Consider the following 14,403-nt stretch of genomic DNA (forward strand, 5'->3'; position numbering starts at 1 on the left):
GGCTCTGGTGGTGGGCCACGTGGGCGCACCGAGCGGAGCTCACGGCCACACAGGTTCCCTTCCTCGTTGACAGCCGTTGGCTTTTCGTTAGGCTGCCCGGCCTACGTGCAGCTCTCTTCTGAGTCCAAAAAGCTGCCCTCCTCAGAGGCCTCCTGGCTGTCACCTCCCCCATGCCGTTTCCTCCCACCATTCTCTCTTGTTAGCACATTCCAGCCCTCTGCCACTTGCTCTATTTAGAGCTGGGCCTCTCCTCAGCCTGGACACCAGATGGAGGTGGAGGTGGGAGGGAAGCAGCACAGAACAGACCGACCAGATTCACCGCCTTTATGAAAATACTGCTCAGACTCTGCACACCCCACGGGCGGCCCGCCTACAGCATGAAGGGCAGGTCTAGGTTCTTCTCGCCGGTGCCCACGTAGATGTAGCCATAGTTTTTGGTGCGAGGAGCGTGGTAGAAGGTGAGGCCGGGCCAGAGCAGGCTGCGCAGCACCACCAGGGCGTTGCCCCTCTCCATCTGGACACTCCAAGACCCTGGGGGGTGGGGAAGAGGCAGCAGAGGACAAGGCCTGGGCATCGTGGGGGCAGAGCCCCACCGGGGGTGCGGAAACCCCAGCTCCAGGCAGCTAGGCCTGAGCGTGAAGGTTCCACTGGGAAAGGGGAAGACAATTTAATTATCTCGGCGCTTTACTCCTCCTGATTGCCTTTGAGCCATTTCACTGCTCATTAAAGCCACTTCCAGAGGGAGGGCGAAGGAAATGAAAAGAGGTGGAACTCAAAGCAGTCCGTTTTGTTCCTGTCAGCAAGTCCAGTGACAGGTTGCATGGGGGAGGAAGCTGGGTCACCTATGCACAGGCGGAGTGGGGTTGGGGCTAGGCCGGGGAGACACCAGGCTCCTCTCTTTCCTGTACTCGGGCTCGCTGGTGGCCTGCTATCCTGGTGTGCTTCACCTCTCTTGCAAAATTTTGCTCCAGGCCCAGCAGCTTAACTCTGAGATGGATGAGACTTGCCCAGGCTCACATAAAAGTGTGGCCTTTTCAGGCCTCCAGCTCAATAGCCCTTTTCTGGCAGCTGGTAGACTGAGAGCCGTCCTTAGTGGGAGGGGACTTGGGCCGCAGCTAATAAGCCTTTGTCTGTCCTGGGTTCTGCCCTGGTTTTTGCTCCCCAGACGGGAGCAGCCCAGCCTGGGGCTGAGTCGTGCAGCCACGAGGACTTGGCGGGAAGGGCCTGATACAGCTCCAGAACCAAGGGAGGGAGCCGCTGTGTGGGAGGAAGGAGCCTGGGAAAATCGCCCCTGGATGCAGATCTGGAGCTTCTATTCCCCTGCGCCGAGGCCTCTCCCAGCCCAGCCGCAGCTCTGCCCCAGCCCCTGCCAGAAAGGCAAATGCTTTGAAGGTTTTGGTGCTGGACCAGCCAGTGATGCACTGAGAACTGCGCCGAGGCCTTCATCAGCTGCCAGCCCAGCCCGGCTGCCTGGCTCCCGCTGCACCGCTGCCCCCAGGCCGCCTCCAACCGTGGCCTACCCCGGTCACTCCACACCCAGCAGCCTTGGAGCTCAGGCCCCACCCACCAGAGGCCACCCTGATTACAGGAGACCTGACCACCAGGCACCCTTTGCCCTGATGGCAGCTCAGCCCGTCTCAGGGCTCCAGCACCTGCCCAGGTCAAAGCTAGAGCTTTTGGGGTATATGTAGTCTGGTGGCCTTAACCTGCTTGGGGGGTGCCCACGCAGGGGCCACCTCGGCACTGTGCGGTGGCCTGCACCAAGCACCACCAGCCAAGGGTGAGGTGATGAAGCAGAAGCCACAGTGTAGGCTTGACCCCACTCCCCCAGGCCCCCTCAGTGCCAGCCAGATAGCATTGAGAAAGAAGAGTGTCCCTGGGTTCCCAGAGCTCTGACTGGGCACTGCCTGGGAGGGTGGGGGTGGTCAGAGAAGTGGGGAGTATCTCCCTCAGCTCCTGCAGCATGCCTCTCTGGATCCCTGAGATGTTCCACCTCATAAACCTGCCTGCAGTTTCTGGAGCCTTAGCCTGTTGCTCTGCTAGTCATTCATTCCAAAAAACAGATGGCCTAGGGGTAACAGGAGAAGGGGTGTGACAGGACAAAGTGTTCCCAGTACACCGTATGCAGCTTCTGTCCAGAACACAGACCCCCGGAAGGTAAGCCCTGTCAGCTCCCTGTGCCAGTCCCCGCAGCAGCATCTGGGGAGTCCCTTTCTGCTCCAGGAGTCCACAGCCACAGCCCCCTGGAACTGAAAAAGGTCAGGCTCTGACCACCCGAAGAAGGCAGCTTACAGCCCCGCCGCCCCCTCACCCTGGGGCAAATGCTGCCCTGGAGAAAGAACTGGAGTCCCCCATCCAGACACACTCAGCAGTTCCCTGTCACCAGTGCTTTGGCATACCCTGAGCAAGGATGGTCCTAGCTTTCCCAGTACCAGCCTGCCCACCTAGGGCTTGGCCACCTCTTGCTTCTAGTGGGTGGGGGAGGGGCCAGGCCCATCAGGGGCTCCCCCTACACTGGCCAAGCAAGAGCAAGGAGAAACAGGGTTCCCCCACCAGGGTTGGGGATCTGTGCCATGCAGGCCCAGGGCGCTGGCAGAGTACAGAAGTGGTGTGTGCAGGGCTGGCCAGCCAGTGACACTACTTCCTCCCTCCCTTGCATTCCTGTCACACTTCTGTCCTTTGCTTGTCCCTGGCTCAGCTTGTCGCCCAGGAAACATACTCTCAACGTGCCAGGAGTCACGTAGCATCTACCTGGGAAGCCAGGCTCTTGCTTCACCTTCACCCACTTTTATTACTGCAGCTGCTGGCAAGGCTGGGCCCAGCCAGCCGCCACCACTGGGACTCTAGGGGAAGCAGCCCATGCTGTCTCCTGTCTCCCCAGACCTTCCCTCCAGCCCCCTGGCAGCCAGTCTTCTCCACAAGCTCTCTTTTCTGAGGATGTGGTGGGATACAAGCTGGTAAACCAGGAATGGGGCCTCCTGCATGAGCAGGAATCTTCCTGGGCCTTGGGGTCTCACTCACCTTGCCAGCGTGGGAAGCTCAGGCTGGGAGATGCTCATCATAGTTACATTCCCCTGCCCTCCAGAAAGAAAGGCAGCCAAGTTCTGAGATTAAGTTGGAGGAGGAGACTGGACCAGGCTGGAGTTCAGGGCTGTCCAGGGGCGGTAAATGGCTTAAATCCACTCAGACCAGCACCGCACAACTTGTCTCACACACACACAAATGGCCCCAGGCCCCTTCTCAGAGCAACTACTCCCCGACACCAGGGCCACAGCACATGGGAGGGGGTGGGGGCGGGGACACGCCAAAGAGTTCCCAGTCTTACTGATAGGCAAGGCCAAGCCCCTTGGTGCAGAAGGCCGAGCACCTGTCACCTGAACCTCCACTGGGCTGGAAGGGAGGTGCCACCTGCATACCCCTCCGAGAGGGCTGATCCCAGACCCCGCGTTGCCCACCCTCTCCAATGCTGTCTCCCCTGTCCCCCACCTCTTCCCAGCCATCACTTACTAAAAGCTGCTTTCCAGGCAGGCAGGCCCCTTGCTGCCCTCTGCTGCCTACTCTGGGCACTGTGCTGGAGCCCTCGCTGCTTTGTAGCTGGCAGTCCCTGAGATCTCTGCTCCAGCCCAGAGAGAGCCGCTCTGCCCTCCACCCGCGTGCTCTGCTTCCCAGGACACCTATGCGGCACCTGCTGTTCTACCTTGCCACTTCCCATCCTCTGTTTCGTTTGATCTTCCCAAATGCCTGTGAGGCACAGATGGTGCCTTGTTCTCGGCAGCATCCCCTGTCCCTGGGACGTACTAGCTGCTCAGTGACTATTTGCTGACAGCATAGACGGTTAAGGAGCGTTGAACAGCAGAGTACTGCCCAGAAATCTGGCATCCTGACTTAGTGTTCCGTGTCTCACCTACCAGCAGCCCAAGCTCAGTGAACTCTTGGCTTTTGCCCTGCGTCTGCCAGAAGGATGCTTCTGCTGCCAAAGCCCTACTCCCACAGAACTCCACAGACCCCATGGCACAGTGGGACAGCTCGGGAGGTCACAAGTGGCTCCAGGCAACGTTCTTACATCCTCTCTCCAGCCGAGGGTGGTCCAGGGACCAGCTGCTGAGTGCCTGGCCAATCCATGTGGCCACAGAGAGCAGGAGTCCCAGGGACTGCCTGACCCATTCCTGCTCACAGGTGATATAGGGTTCCCCTCAACAGTTGCCTCAGACCCAGAAAGGAAGCTGATCCTATCTGGGCAGATCCCATCCTTCCCGCCAGTACTGGTGCCCCAGGGAACTCATCGTTGGGACTTTGCTTCACTTAGCAACCCAGCCATTCTGGCTACTGTCTGCCTGGTGGGGCAGCCTCCCAGCAGCTCCTTCTGCTCTTTCAGGGGCAGATATTGCAAGGAGTCTGGGAGTAGAGTCAGAGTGTCTGCTCTCCCCAGCCAGCCATATTTCCATCGCCATACCATGGGCCCCACCAAACCATCCTAAGTAAAACCCGGCCAGACTTCCTGCAGGCTTTCTGGTGGTGGCTGTGGGAGGAGAGGAGCTGGAGGCCCAGAACTGTGGAGTTTCCCAAAGTCAGGCCAGGAGCATCTCTCCCCTCCAGCCCTCCGACACAGGAGACTCCGGGAGTCCCTCACTCCTAAGGCTCCAGCACTAAGGACAGGCAGCGTTCGGGGAGGAACTGGGGTGTCAAATCATCAGTTGATCTCTCAGCCCTGAGGCCCACTGTAAGTACAAGAAGTCTAGGTTCTGGGGGAGCGGGGGGTGGGGAGGAGGCCCCCTTGTTCCACCCCTCGCCCTCCACAGTCACCCAGCACTCTGAAGGGAGAGCCTCATCCACTGGCCCTGGGCTCCCTGCTGCCGTGGCTGAGAAGTCCGCACTGGGCAGAGCTTTCCAGCCATGCTCCAAATTGGGGAGGGACTGCTGCCCCCAGATTAGGGGTGCTGAGAGGACTTTTCTCAGTCAGCCACGCAGGCCCTGGCACTGGGTCCCACCACCACAGTGTTCCTAACTCCCTTTACCAACCAAGGATGTGCAGTCCCCTCCAGCCCCTAGTCAGGTGGGGAGCACAGAGTTGGAGGAGGTACTGGGAATCTGGAAAGTGTGATGGTTAAGAAATTCTCACCCTCTATAACCATCTCCCTGCCAGGTCTGGGACCCCCAGTCTATGTTCAGGGAGGCTTGACTCTGGTGCCCCCGTGTGGTGGAGGCCAGCGTAGCCACTCTTTGCTGGCAGCCCTTAGCCACCTGTGACCCATGGCCCGGCCCCCGGGGCACTGCAGTAGCCCCAAAACGGCCTCCAGAGCCCTGGCTTGCCCCTCTGCATCTGCTCATTGCCACTGCCTTGTTATCGCAGATCTGCAGCTCCTCCTGCCTTGGTCTACTCCTAGGGCTTCCCAGGTGGCTCAGTGGTAAAGAATCTCCCTGCAATGCAGGAGTTGTGAGTTTGATCCCTGGGTCAGGAAGATCCCCTGGAGCAGGAAATGGTGACCCACTCCAGTATCCTTGCCTGGGAAATCCCATGGACAGAGGAGCCTGGCGGGCCACAGTCCATAGGGTCACAAAGAGTCGGACACAGCTGAGCAACTAAACCATCCTACCCTTTGGCCCTCTGGGCCCTCCCTAGCCTGCCCAACCCCCTCTAAGGCTTTTTGCTACTGAAAACAGTATCAGTAATACTTATTGATTTTTACTTGAGTCCTTAATGTCTTAAGCACTATCATAAATGTTTTGTATATGTGTTGTTATTTCATTTAATTTCCATAACAACCCAATGAGGTAGAAAATATCAATTTTCCCCTTTTAAAAATTGAGGCACAAGGAAATTGAGGGAGTTGTCTGAGGTGACCAGGTAGTACACAGCAGATTCAGGGTTCCAACACAGGCTTTCTGGTTCCAGAGCCCTTGTGTTTAACGACTACTGCGGTCCCACCTCTACCCTGAGTTCCAGCCCAACTGGGTTGCTCATTGCTCCTCAGAAATGTTTCCCCCTAGTGATGGGGGTGACTACTGTCCTGCGATTCCCATCATCCACTGAAAACACCATCTGCTTGACACCACAGTTAAGGCCAGAGCCTTGGAGTCTAATGCTTTAACACATACTGTGTCCTTGGATTTAACTCTGAGCCTCCGTTTTTTTTTCATCTGTAAAATGGGGATAATGATATAATAGTATCTAACAGATCAGCTGTGAAGATTAAAATGAACTAAGAAAAAAAAATGAGGCATGGGAAAGACTGGGTACAGTGCCTGCCATGCAGTAAGCAGTGTCGTTGCCTTTATGAGTAGTTCCTAGTATCATTGTCTTTGCCATCATCAACAACAGATCCCTCCAGCTCTCAGAACACCAAGCATGGGGAGGGAAAAAAGCAGGGGTACTGAGACAGTGCCTAAGGTGTGGCCCCTGAATGCCCAGAGCCTGGCACCTGTCCTGGGATGCAGAGCCCAGCAAGAGCATCTTCCAAGGATGTGCTCATCTCTACTGGTGGAGCCCAGGGAGGAACTGGGGTTTCTGACCCCCACCAACTGCCGGCTGTGTGCCTGAGCCAGGTGGGCCCTGAAACACGAGAAGGCCTCTGAAGTTGTATGTTTTATGATTTAAAAGCACACTTAGCAGGAGCAGACGTACAGAACTCATTTCCTTTGCAGGTGGTCCTCTGCAGGCCAGTTGGCACCTACTCCCCGAGCACCAGCTATGTGCCAAGCACTGGATCTAACCCCAAAACCAACCGTGAAGATGTATATACGGCTAGTGTTTTCAGGGATGTTTTGATGGGGGGAAATTCCCAACTTGCCTTCATTCAAGATTGATATAAAAATCAAGAGAGACTTCCTGTCTGTGGAAGCACCTGGAAGACAATCCTTTTGTCTGCAAACATTTGGAGCTGAGCCCTGTATTGGGCCCTGGAGGAACCTCCTACTCAAGGCCCCATATTGAACTCCCAGTTCCCACCCAGGCCGTGGGTCCCACTCTTTAGAGGGAATGGCAGGTGGTATGGCCCACTGTTCTGACCTGGGGGTATATCCAATGTCCTCCAAGTAACCAAAGGCTGTTACCTTTGGGGATGTCGTGCTCCAAAGAGTCCATGAAGTCTAGGGACGGGTCGAGCTCAGCCTTCTCCAGCAAGGTCTTGTTCTTCAGCTCAACAGGCTCCCTGAAGTGGAAGTAAGAACTCAGCTTCTTGGCTTCAGACAAGGACAGTCCTACAAAGGGGCAGCAGGTAGGAAGGGATGGTCATCCCCAAGCTCCACAGTCCCTTCCCTCTCTGACTGGAGACCACAAGGAGGGGCTTGCAGAGGGTTCAGTCAGCTACTGATGGGGAACTGAAGGGCGGAAAGGGACCAGCATTCTCTCAGCCAGAACTCGGCTCGGCCCCTGCGATGAGAACAGACTACGGGGGAGGAGCGTGGGGAAATGTGGGTAGCCCAGCCCCGCACACACCCCCAAACCCAGGTGGCCAGACACTCAACTCAGGCATAAAAGAGTCAGGGTCCAGTAACGACATTCGGCAGTTCCTCCCAAGTGATGTGGCAACAGTTATTCCTTCTCTGAGAAAACAGGTAGGTTCCCCTGGACTCCCAGACATGTGTCTGACTGTGCTCAGGAAGAGAACTTACCTTCAAAGGTCCGATTGACATTGATAGGTCCAAAAGGGGTCTTAAAGAGGGCACCTCGGGGGATGACAGCCACAGCCTTGTCGATCTGGTCAATAACGGACACCAAGCGCGTCTCTTCCTTGATCTGGACCTGAGGAGACAGGAGACAAGTTATCCCGCTGGGGTGCTGTGCCCAGTCAGTCACGCCTTGTGCAAGGGCCCTCTGCATGTCCATCTGACCTGGGTCATCACACAGAGATGCCAGGTGCATGGAAATTCACCATGAGTGAAGCCCTTGCCTGCCTTCCCTCCCTCCCGTCCTTTCTTAAATTGGTAATACGTACTGCTGGTGAGTACGATATTTAAAACTTTTTTTAAAAAATAATAAAAAGCAGTGCCTCATCTCATTCCTGGTCCCCCAGTTGCTCTCACTGGGAGCAGACACCATTAACAGTGTTTTATATACCGGTCCAGAAACAAACCATTCTGTCATCATGTTGCCTATTTTGCCTTTTTAAAATATAAAAGCTATCATGCTGACTGTAGAACATCTGGGTGATATAGAAGTATTTTATAATATACCTAAGAAAATTAAAGCCATTCCTAATCCCACTTGCTGAAGGTAATCGCTGATAACACATTGGTATAATCCCTTCTATTCTTTTTTTCCTATGCCTATATTCAAAGGAAAGTTAGAATTACAGTTTATATAGTTTCTTGTCCTGCTCTTTGACTTAACATCATTTCTCAAACATCACCCCATACTGTAACATGTTTACACAGATGAAATTTGGTTAGAATCAGTATCAAGGGCAACCCCAACCCAAACAAAAGGACTTCATAGAGATGTTTGGGAGAAAATAGCACTTGACAGGGAAAAGGTCACTGGGAGACCCCAGAGTCATTCAGCCACGTATTTCCCCTGGGCTGCTGATTGGAATTGTTTACAAAGGAGGAGATGGGAACTAATAAGTGTCTAGGCTGGGTGCTTTAAATACATCACCTTGGGAATTCCCTGGCAGTCTAGTGGTTAAGAGTCTGTGCTTCCAATGCAGAGGACGTGGGTTCAATCCCTGGTTAGGGAACTAAGATCCCGCAACCCTCATGGCAAGGCCAAAAAAAAAAATGGCACCTCATTTAACCTGTACAAGTCTCAATTCTACAGAAGAGAAAACAGAGGCTGTAGAGTTTGTCCAGCAGGCAGGGTGTTGCAGCTGAAGCATCACAGACCTAGACCCAGGCATCTGGCCTCACCCACGTTCAAGGGCAAAGGTTGGATTTTGAATCACAGGTTTGTCACTTTCAGAAATTGGGTTATTTTCCAACCATGCAATCCCATATTTTAATGTTGCTTATTTTGCTGTTTTAAAATATAAAACCTGTCATGCTTACTGTATAATATCTGGGTAATATGGAGATATTTTATAATATACCTAAGAAAATTAAAACCACTCATAATCCTATCTCCTAAAAGTAATCGCTAACAGTTTCAAGTGAATGTATTATCTTCATGTGTGTGTGTGTGTGTGTGCTAAGTCTCTTCAGTCGTGTCGACTCTTTGCAAACCTATCAACTGTAGCCCGCCAGGCTCCTCTGTCCATGGGGTTTCCAAGGCAGGAATTGTGGAGTGGGTTACCATGCCCTTCTCCAGAGGATCTTCCCAACCCAGGGATTGGACCTGCATCTCTTATGTCTCCTGCATTGGCAGGCATGTTCTTTACCACTAGTGCCACCTGGGCAGCTTGAATGTGTTATCTAGTAAAATACAAATCTATACAAAAATATAAGCACCTGTGCACATCCCCTGATCCCAGAGCAATGCACAGCCCGCTTCTTCCTAGCCCCGGCCCCATAACCCAGCTGTCCCAAGACTCGGCTGCCCATCCCCTTGCCACCTTGTCATCATTCAGGAGTGATGTGACCCTGGGCAGGTGACTTAACAGAGGTTTCCTCCTCTCCACCCCCTGGAGGCAATGCACCAGCGTCCCAGGGCCACAAGGATGGAGCGAGGGGGCCGGCACGGAGGCCCAGGGCCGAGCACACCCAGCGCCCCAGGCCCGGTGGCCCCAGTGGCTGTGGTGATGACCGTGCTTGCCGCCACCACAGTGTCCACCAGCCCAGCCCCTTGTGTTCAGGCCCTCCTCCTCTCATCTTCACTCACCACTACTTCTTCTTCAAAGACCTTCTCCCCCTCGTTCACCTTCTGCAGCTCAGTGTGTTCGTACTCATGGGAGGGGTCCCCCATGAAGCGACCCTTCACCACAGACGTCTGTGTCTCCATCTCCTTTGTGGCGGGAGGCAGGAGGCTCCACTCCATGCAGTTCAGGCTGCCAACAACATCCACATGACCCCAATTCTAACTCCTCTCCTTCCAGCATCCTGCCCCTGCCCCTTCTCCCGAAGGGCTGAGGCCCAAGAAAGGCTGTTGGGAGTCACATCTTTCCCCCTTAGAAGCTGCAAGAGCCTGTGGTGTACCCCACGCCATATGTGATGACATACAACTTAATTTCTTAAAAGCTTCAGTCTGCCAAGATTCCAAGAGCATCTTCCTACATAGCTGGATTGTGAGACCACAGATGAGTTTCTGGAAGCTGAATTGCCTTAATTTCAGATCCCTCTGCTCCAGAGGGCCCACAGCCATGCTCAGCCTACCTGCTGAGCTGACACACAGCCATCTCCCCCACGCTTCTCCCGGCCCAGGCTCTGGGAGCTCTCCTCCTCTGAGAGCTTCAGGGGCATCGCCAGCCCCGTCACTTCTTTCTCACACCCTCCCAGGAGGGGTGTCCGCCCACTCCTCCCTCATCCACCCAGTGCCTACATCCCCATCCTGCTCTGTTTCCCCGCTTCACTCTCCACTGGCTCCTTCACAACATGAAGATGCCCCAGCTTTATAAAATTAACAGTCCTCAAATCCATGCCCCTCTGGGAAATGCCCCTTTCCTGCCCCCCCCTCCTCTTCCCCAACTCTGGACCATAATCAAGAACATTTTGCCCTGCCAGAGCCCTTCCTCCCCACCCCGCTTTCACTCTGACCACTGCACCAGGATTCCACCCCTGGGACCCCAAGAAACTGCTCTGAAGGCCAGCCATGGGACCTACAAGCCAACACGTGCATTTCCATGTCTGCTTCCTTTGACACCTCCCCTTCCTCCTCTCCAGTGCCTTAAGTGTTTCCAAGGATCTATTCTTACCCCTCTTTTGTCTCCACAGTCTCACCTACCTGACTCCCAGAACCCCAGCTACTCCCTAGTGGACACCCCGAATCCAGTCACCTCTCACCACCTCCACTGCTTCCACCCTCATCCAAGCCACCACCTACTCTCGCCCAATATCACAGCAGCTTCCTAACTGGTCTCCCCATATTCGTACCTGCTCCCGCTTTGGTCTGGTCCCCACCCAACTGGGAAAACCTAAGCCAGACCGTGACTCTGTGCAGACTCTCCCAGTGACTTCCCACTGAGCCAAGCACTCACAGGGCCCTGCACGACTGTCTCGGCCTCTCTGACCTCATGCTGTGCAGTGGTCCCCCTCACTCACTCCTCTCTAGACACACTAGCCTCTACAGAATCCCACAAGTACACTAAAGACACACCTGCCTCCGGACCTCTGCACTTGCCTGGAATGCTTTTCCCTCAGATAAACACATAGCTCACTCAGTTGCCTCAGGTCTCCTCTCAAATGTTACCTCCTGAGAGAGGCCATCCCAGATCTCCCTTTTTATAATAGTGCCCCACCCTGTATTCCGTGTCTCCCTTAGCACTTAGCACCAATGCTGAGCGTATGCAGTATATGTGTGTGTGTTTATTGTCTGCCTTCCCTCCCCTCTGCACACACACTAAAATGTAAACTCCATGAAGACAAGGACTTTAGCACTGCATTCCCCATGTCTAGATCAATGCCTAGCACATACTAGGTGCTGGAGAAATAAAAACTTATTGGAATACAGTGAGGTTCAAATCTCTGTCTTCAGTCCAAATTTTTCTTTTGGACTCCAGCTCTGTACTTTAACATGCTTCCTTACCACTCTGCCCCACGGCACCTGACACCAAACTCGCTGGGCCTCCCCTAGTACCTCCTGAATTCTTCCCAGTGCATGGCATCAGCCCTCACCCAGCTGCCTGAGATGGAAGGAAAGGTCAACCTTTATCTCCTCTTCACCTTTCCCCATTTATTCGCAAGTCCTGCCACTTCTACCACTGAAATCTTTCCAACCCCACCCCTCCATTCCTTCCTCCTTTCAGTCTGCAACAGACATCCAAATGCTCGCCCACTTCCAGACCCTTCTGCCCACTCAGGTCTGAGCAGGCTCTTCTTGATTGAAGGCCCTCAGTGGCTCTGCATAGCCTATGGACAACCAACACCCTAGGCTGCCACTGTCCTGGTTGCCTACCCTCTGTTCTCCCAAACACCCCAAGTGAGCTCCAGCCAGCAAGTTTGCAGTTTTTCCCTCTGACTGGCATGCCTTTCCCCAGCTCCTTCCTGGAGAACTCCAGGTCAGATCTCAGATCTCAGTAATCTTATTTAAAATTGCTCTCCGAATAGCATTGAAACATGCATACTACCATATGTGAAACAGATCGCCAGTCCAGGTTCGATGCCTGAGGGTGCTCAGGGCTGGTGCACTGGGACAACCCAGAGGGATGGAATGGGGAGGGAGGTTGGGGGGGGGGGTTCAGGATGGGGGATACATGTACACCCATGGCTGATTCATGTGAATGTATGGCAAAAAACACTACAACATTGTAAAGTAATAAGCCTCCAATTAAAATAATTTACCAAAAAATGCAAAAGGAATAAATAAGATCTTAAAGCTGAGATCTTGAAGGCAAAAAAAAAAAAAAAAAAAAGATGCTCTCCAGGAGAATGTCACACCCTGCCTCCCCTTCGTGTACACCTCTGTCTTAGTTTTCAGATGCTTTGCTGTAATTGCTGGGTGTGAATAAATTGGAGATAGGGAGAGTCTTAGCCATCTTTTTAACCCCAGGTCTAGCACGGAAAAATTCAGTCAATGTTGGATTGCTGCATGGATAGATAAATGAAGTCTCCAACTTTTTTCAGCCTGAACAGAACGCTTGTAAGATGGGGAGCTCCCCATCAACGGGGTAGTCAAAAGGAGGGTGGATGGTCCTAAATGGAGTGTCCAGGAAAATCGCCTCAGTTCTAAATCCCTTCCCTTCCATTCCACATTTATTCACTACTTCCTGGAGTGCCTCCTATGAGCCAACACCTCCACCCCAAATGCTTCAGGACCCATTTTCAAAGAGCTCCCCGCTACCCCTCAAGGCTTCTGACCCTTCTCCAAACTAAAGCCAAACTTTAGTTTGGACCCTCCTCCAAATTTTCTCTTCGGAAACCTAGGTCCACCACAGGGCTTCTACTCTGGGTTTTCATTCTCCGGAAGCTTTCATCTTGCCCCGCTTCCATTATTAAGCCATCATCAGCCTCTAAGTTTCTCTGGCGCCTCTCCCCAGGTGTCCTCCTGGGGCTGCTCTCTCAGATCTCACCCGCTCCCTTTCTGGAACCCGCCCCTTTAGGTCCTACCTCCCACTCGCCCCTTCCCGGCCCGGTAGCCCTCCCCTCAGTATCCCCCTGCGGCCTTGGCCAGTCGGGGCGCCCTCTCCACCTGTACAGGGTCTTGCGCGGTGCGAGCTGGTCCTCGCTCACCCCCTGAGCGATGTAGTAATCGGCGACGAGGCCGAGGATGCGGCCCCAGAAGAGGACCCTATCGAAGCGGTAGTCACGTTTAACCAGCATGAGAGAAGTGAGTAGCGAGGCCCGACGGTCCGGGCTAAGGCCCTGCCCACTGCCAGACGCCAACTCCAGGGCCAGCAAGAGGCTTTCTGCGTCCATCGCGCCGGCAGCTCTGCTCAACGCCCGCCAGGTTGCTAGGAGAAGCCGTGTCCATGGAGACCCAAAGCTCCGCCCCCCCACCCTACCGGAAGCAGGATTTCACCCACCTGACCTTCGGCAGGCTAGCCTTCTGGGGCCGCCCGCCAGCCAGCCCTTCTTGCCACGGAGCGCTTCCGAAAAGCCTGGGCGTACACTCACTCCCTCCTGCTTCCTTTCCCCACTGGGTGATGGGAGGTGTTCAGTTGTCACGGCAACGGCATGGTTTTACCCCAGAATAAGCAGGATACAGTGGTAGGTTGGAGGTCCCAATTTAGCCCAATTCCAGGGCTTTTTTGCTTCCTCTAAAACCCCTCCACACAGTCGACATTTATTGAGTCCTCATTGTATAACATACGCAATGGGGGCTTGGGAAGAAAAACAACAGTAAGACTAGCTATATTATTTCACTCCATTCGTGTCCTTTCTTGGCCTCAGAATTCCCTAAGAAAAGAATTTAAGATCTTCCTGGCTCTAAATTCCCAAGACAATCAATTCCCCCCAGAACCAGGTCTTACAGAATGGGATCCATCTATTCCACTGTCTTCAGTCTTCACAGATGGCTCTTGATTTTTCCCTTTCATAGGATTGTTTCAGCTAAGTGGCAAAGACCTAGAAGGGGGAGTGGGGATTCCCCAGAGGTCCAATGGTTAGGACTCCAGTGTGTGGGGGTAGGGAGGGGCTGGCTAGGCAATGGGGGACCATATAGGGCCACACCCTGGGAAAGGAGGGTGCAAAAAAGGTTACAAAATGTGAGTTTATGGACTACACTTCCCGATCAACATTTTCATATACAACATCAACAGCTACACGTTCCCTACCACCTACAATTACCTACCTCAGGTCCCACGCCTACTGCTTTTAGGTTCAAATGGTAGCAACAGATGAAAGGCCTGACCCACTGAAGCTGGGGCTCTTCACTCCCTG

General features: G+C 53.9%; 1 protein-coding gene across 2 annotated transcripts; it reads right to left on the reverse strand.

Moving 5' to 3' along the window:
* Window positions 1-310: 310 nt before the first annotated feature.
* On the reverse strand, window positions 311-13,461 carry RSPH9 (radial spoke head component 9). Of its 2 annotated transcripts, XM_005900092.2 has the most exons (5): window positions 13,214-13,461; window positions 9,752-9,917; window positions 7,612-7,741; window positions 7,051-7,197; window positions 311-531 (listed from the first exon to the last, which is right to left on the reverse strand). In XM_005900092.2, exons 1-5 carry the CDS (start codon window positions 13,438-13,440, stop codon window positions 371-373), a joined length of 831 nt encoding a protein of 276 aa, XP_005900154.1. In that variant the 5' UTR covers window positions 13,441-13,461; the 3' UTR covers window positions 311-370. The 2 variants fall into 2 exon arrangements, with proteins under 2 accessions (XP_005900154.1, XP_070217446.1); XM_070361345.1 differs by lacking the exon at window positions 9,752-9,917 and having other exon boundaries at window positions 13,255-13,461.
* Between the last annotated feature and the right edge of the window lie 942 nt (window positions 13,462-14,403).

Source organism: Bos mutus, chromosome 23, assembly GCF_027580195.1.
Source record: "Bos mutus isolate GX-2022 chromosome 23, NWIPB_WYAK_1.1, whole genome shotgun sequence".
NCBI lineage: Eukaryota > Metazoa > Chordata > Mammalia > Artiodactyla > Bovidae > Bos > Bos mutus.

Coding starts and splice junctions, on each gene's coding strand:
- RSPH9 (XM_005900092.2), bottom strand. CDS start 13,440: ATGGACGCAGAAAGCCTCTTGCTGGCCCTGGAGTTGGCGTCTGGCAGT. Junction 9,918..13,213: donor CCGCGCAAGACCCTGTACAG/GTGGAGAGGGCG, acceptor TGTTGTTGGCAG/CCTGAACTGCATGGAGTGGA. Junction 7,198..7,611: donor TGTCAATCGGACCTTTGAAG/GTAAGTTCTCTT, acceptor GCCCCTTTGTAG/GACTGTCCTTGTCTGAAGCC.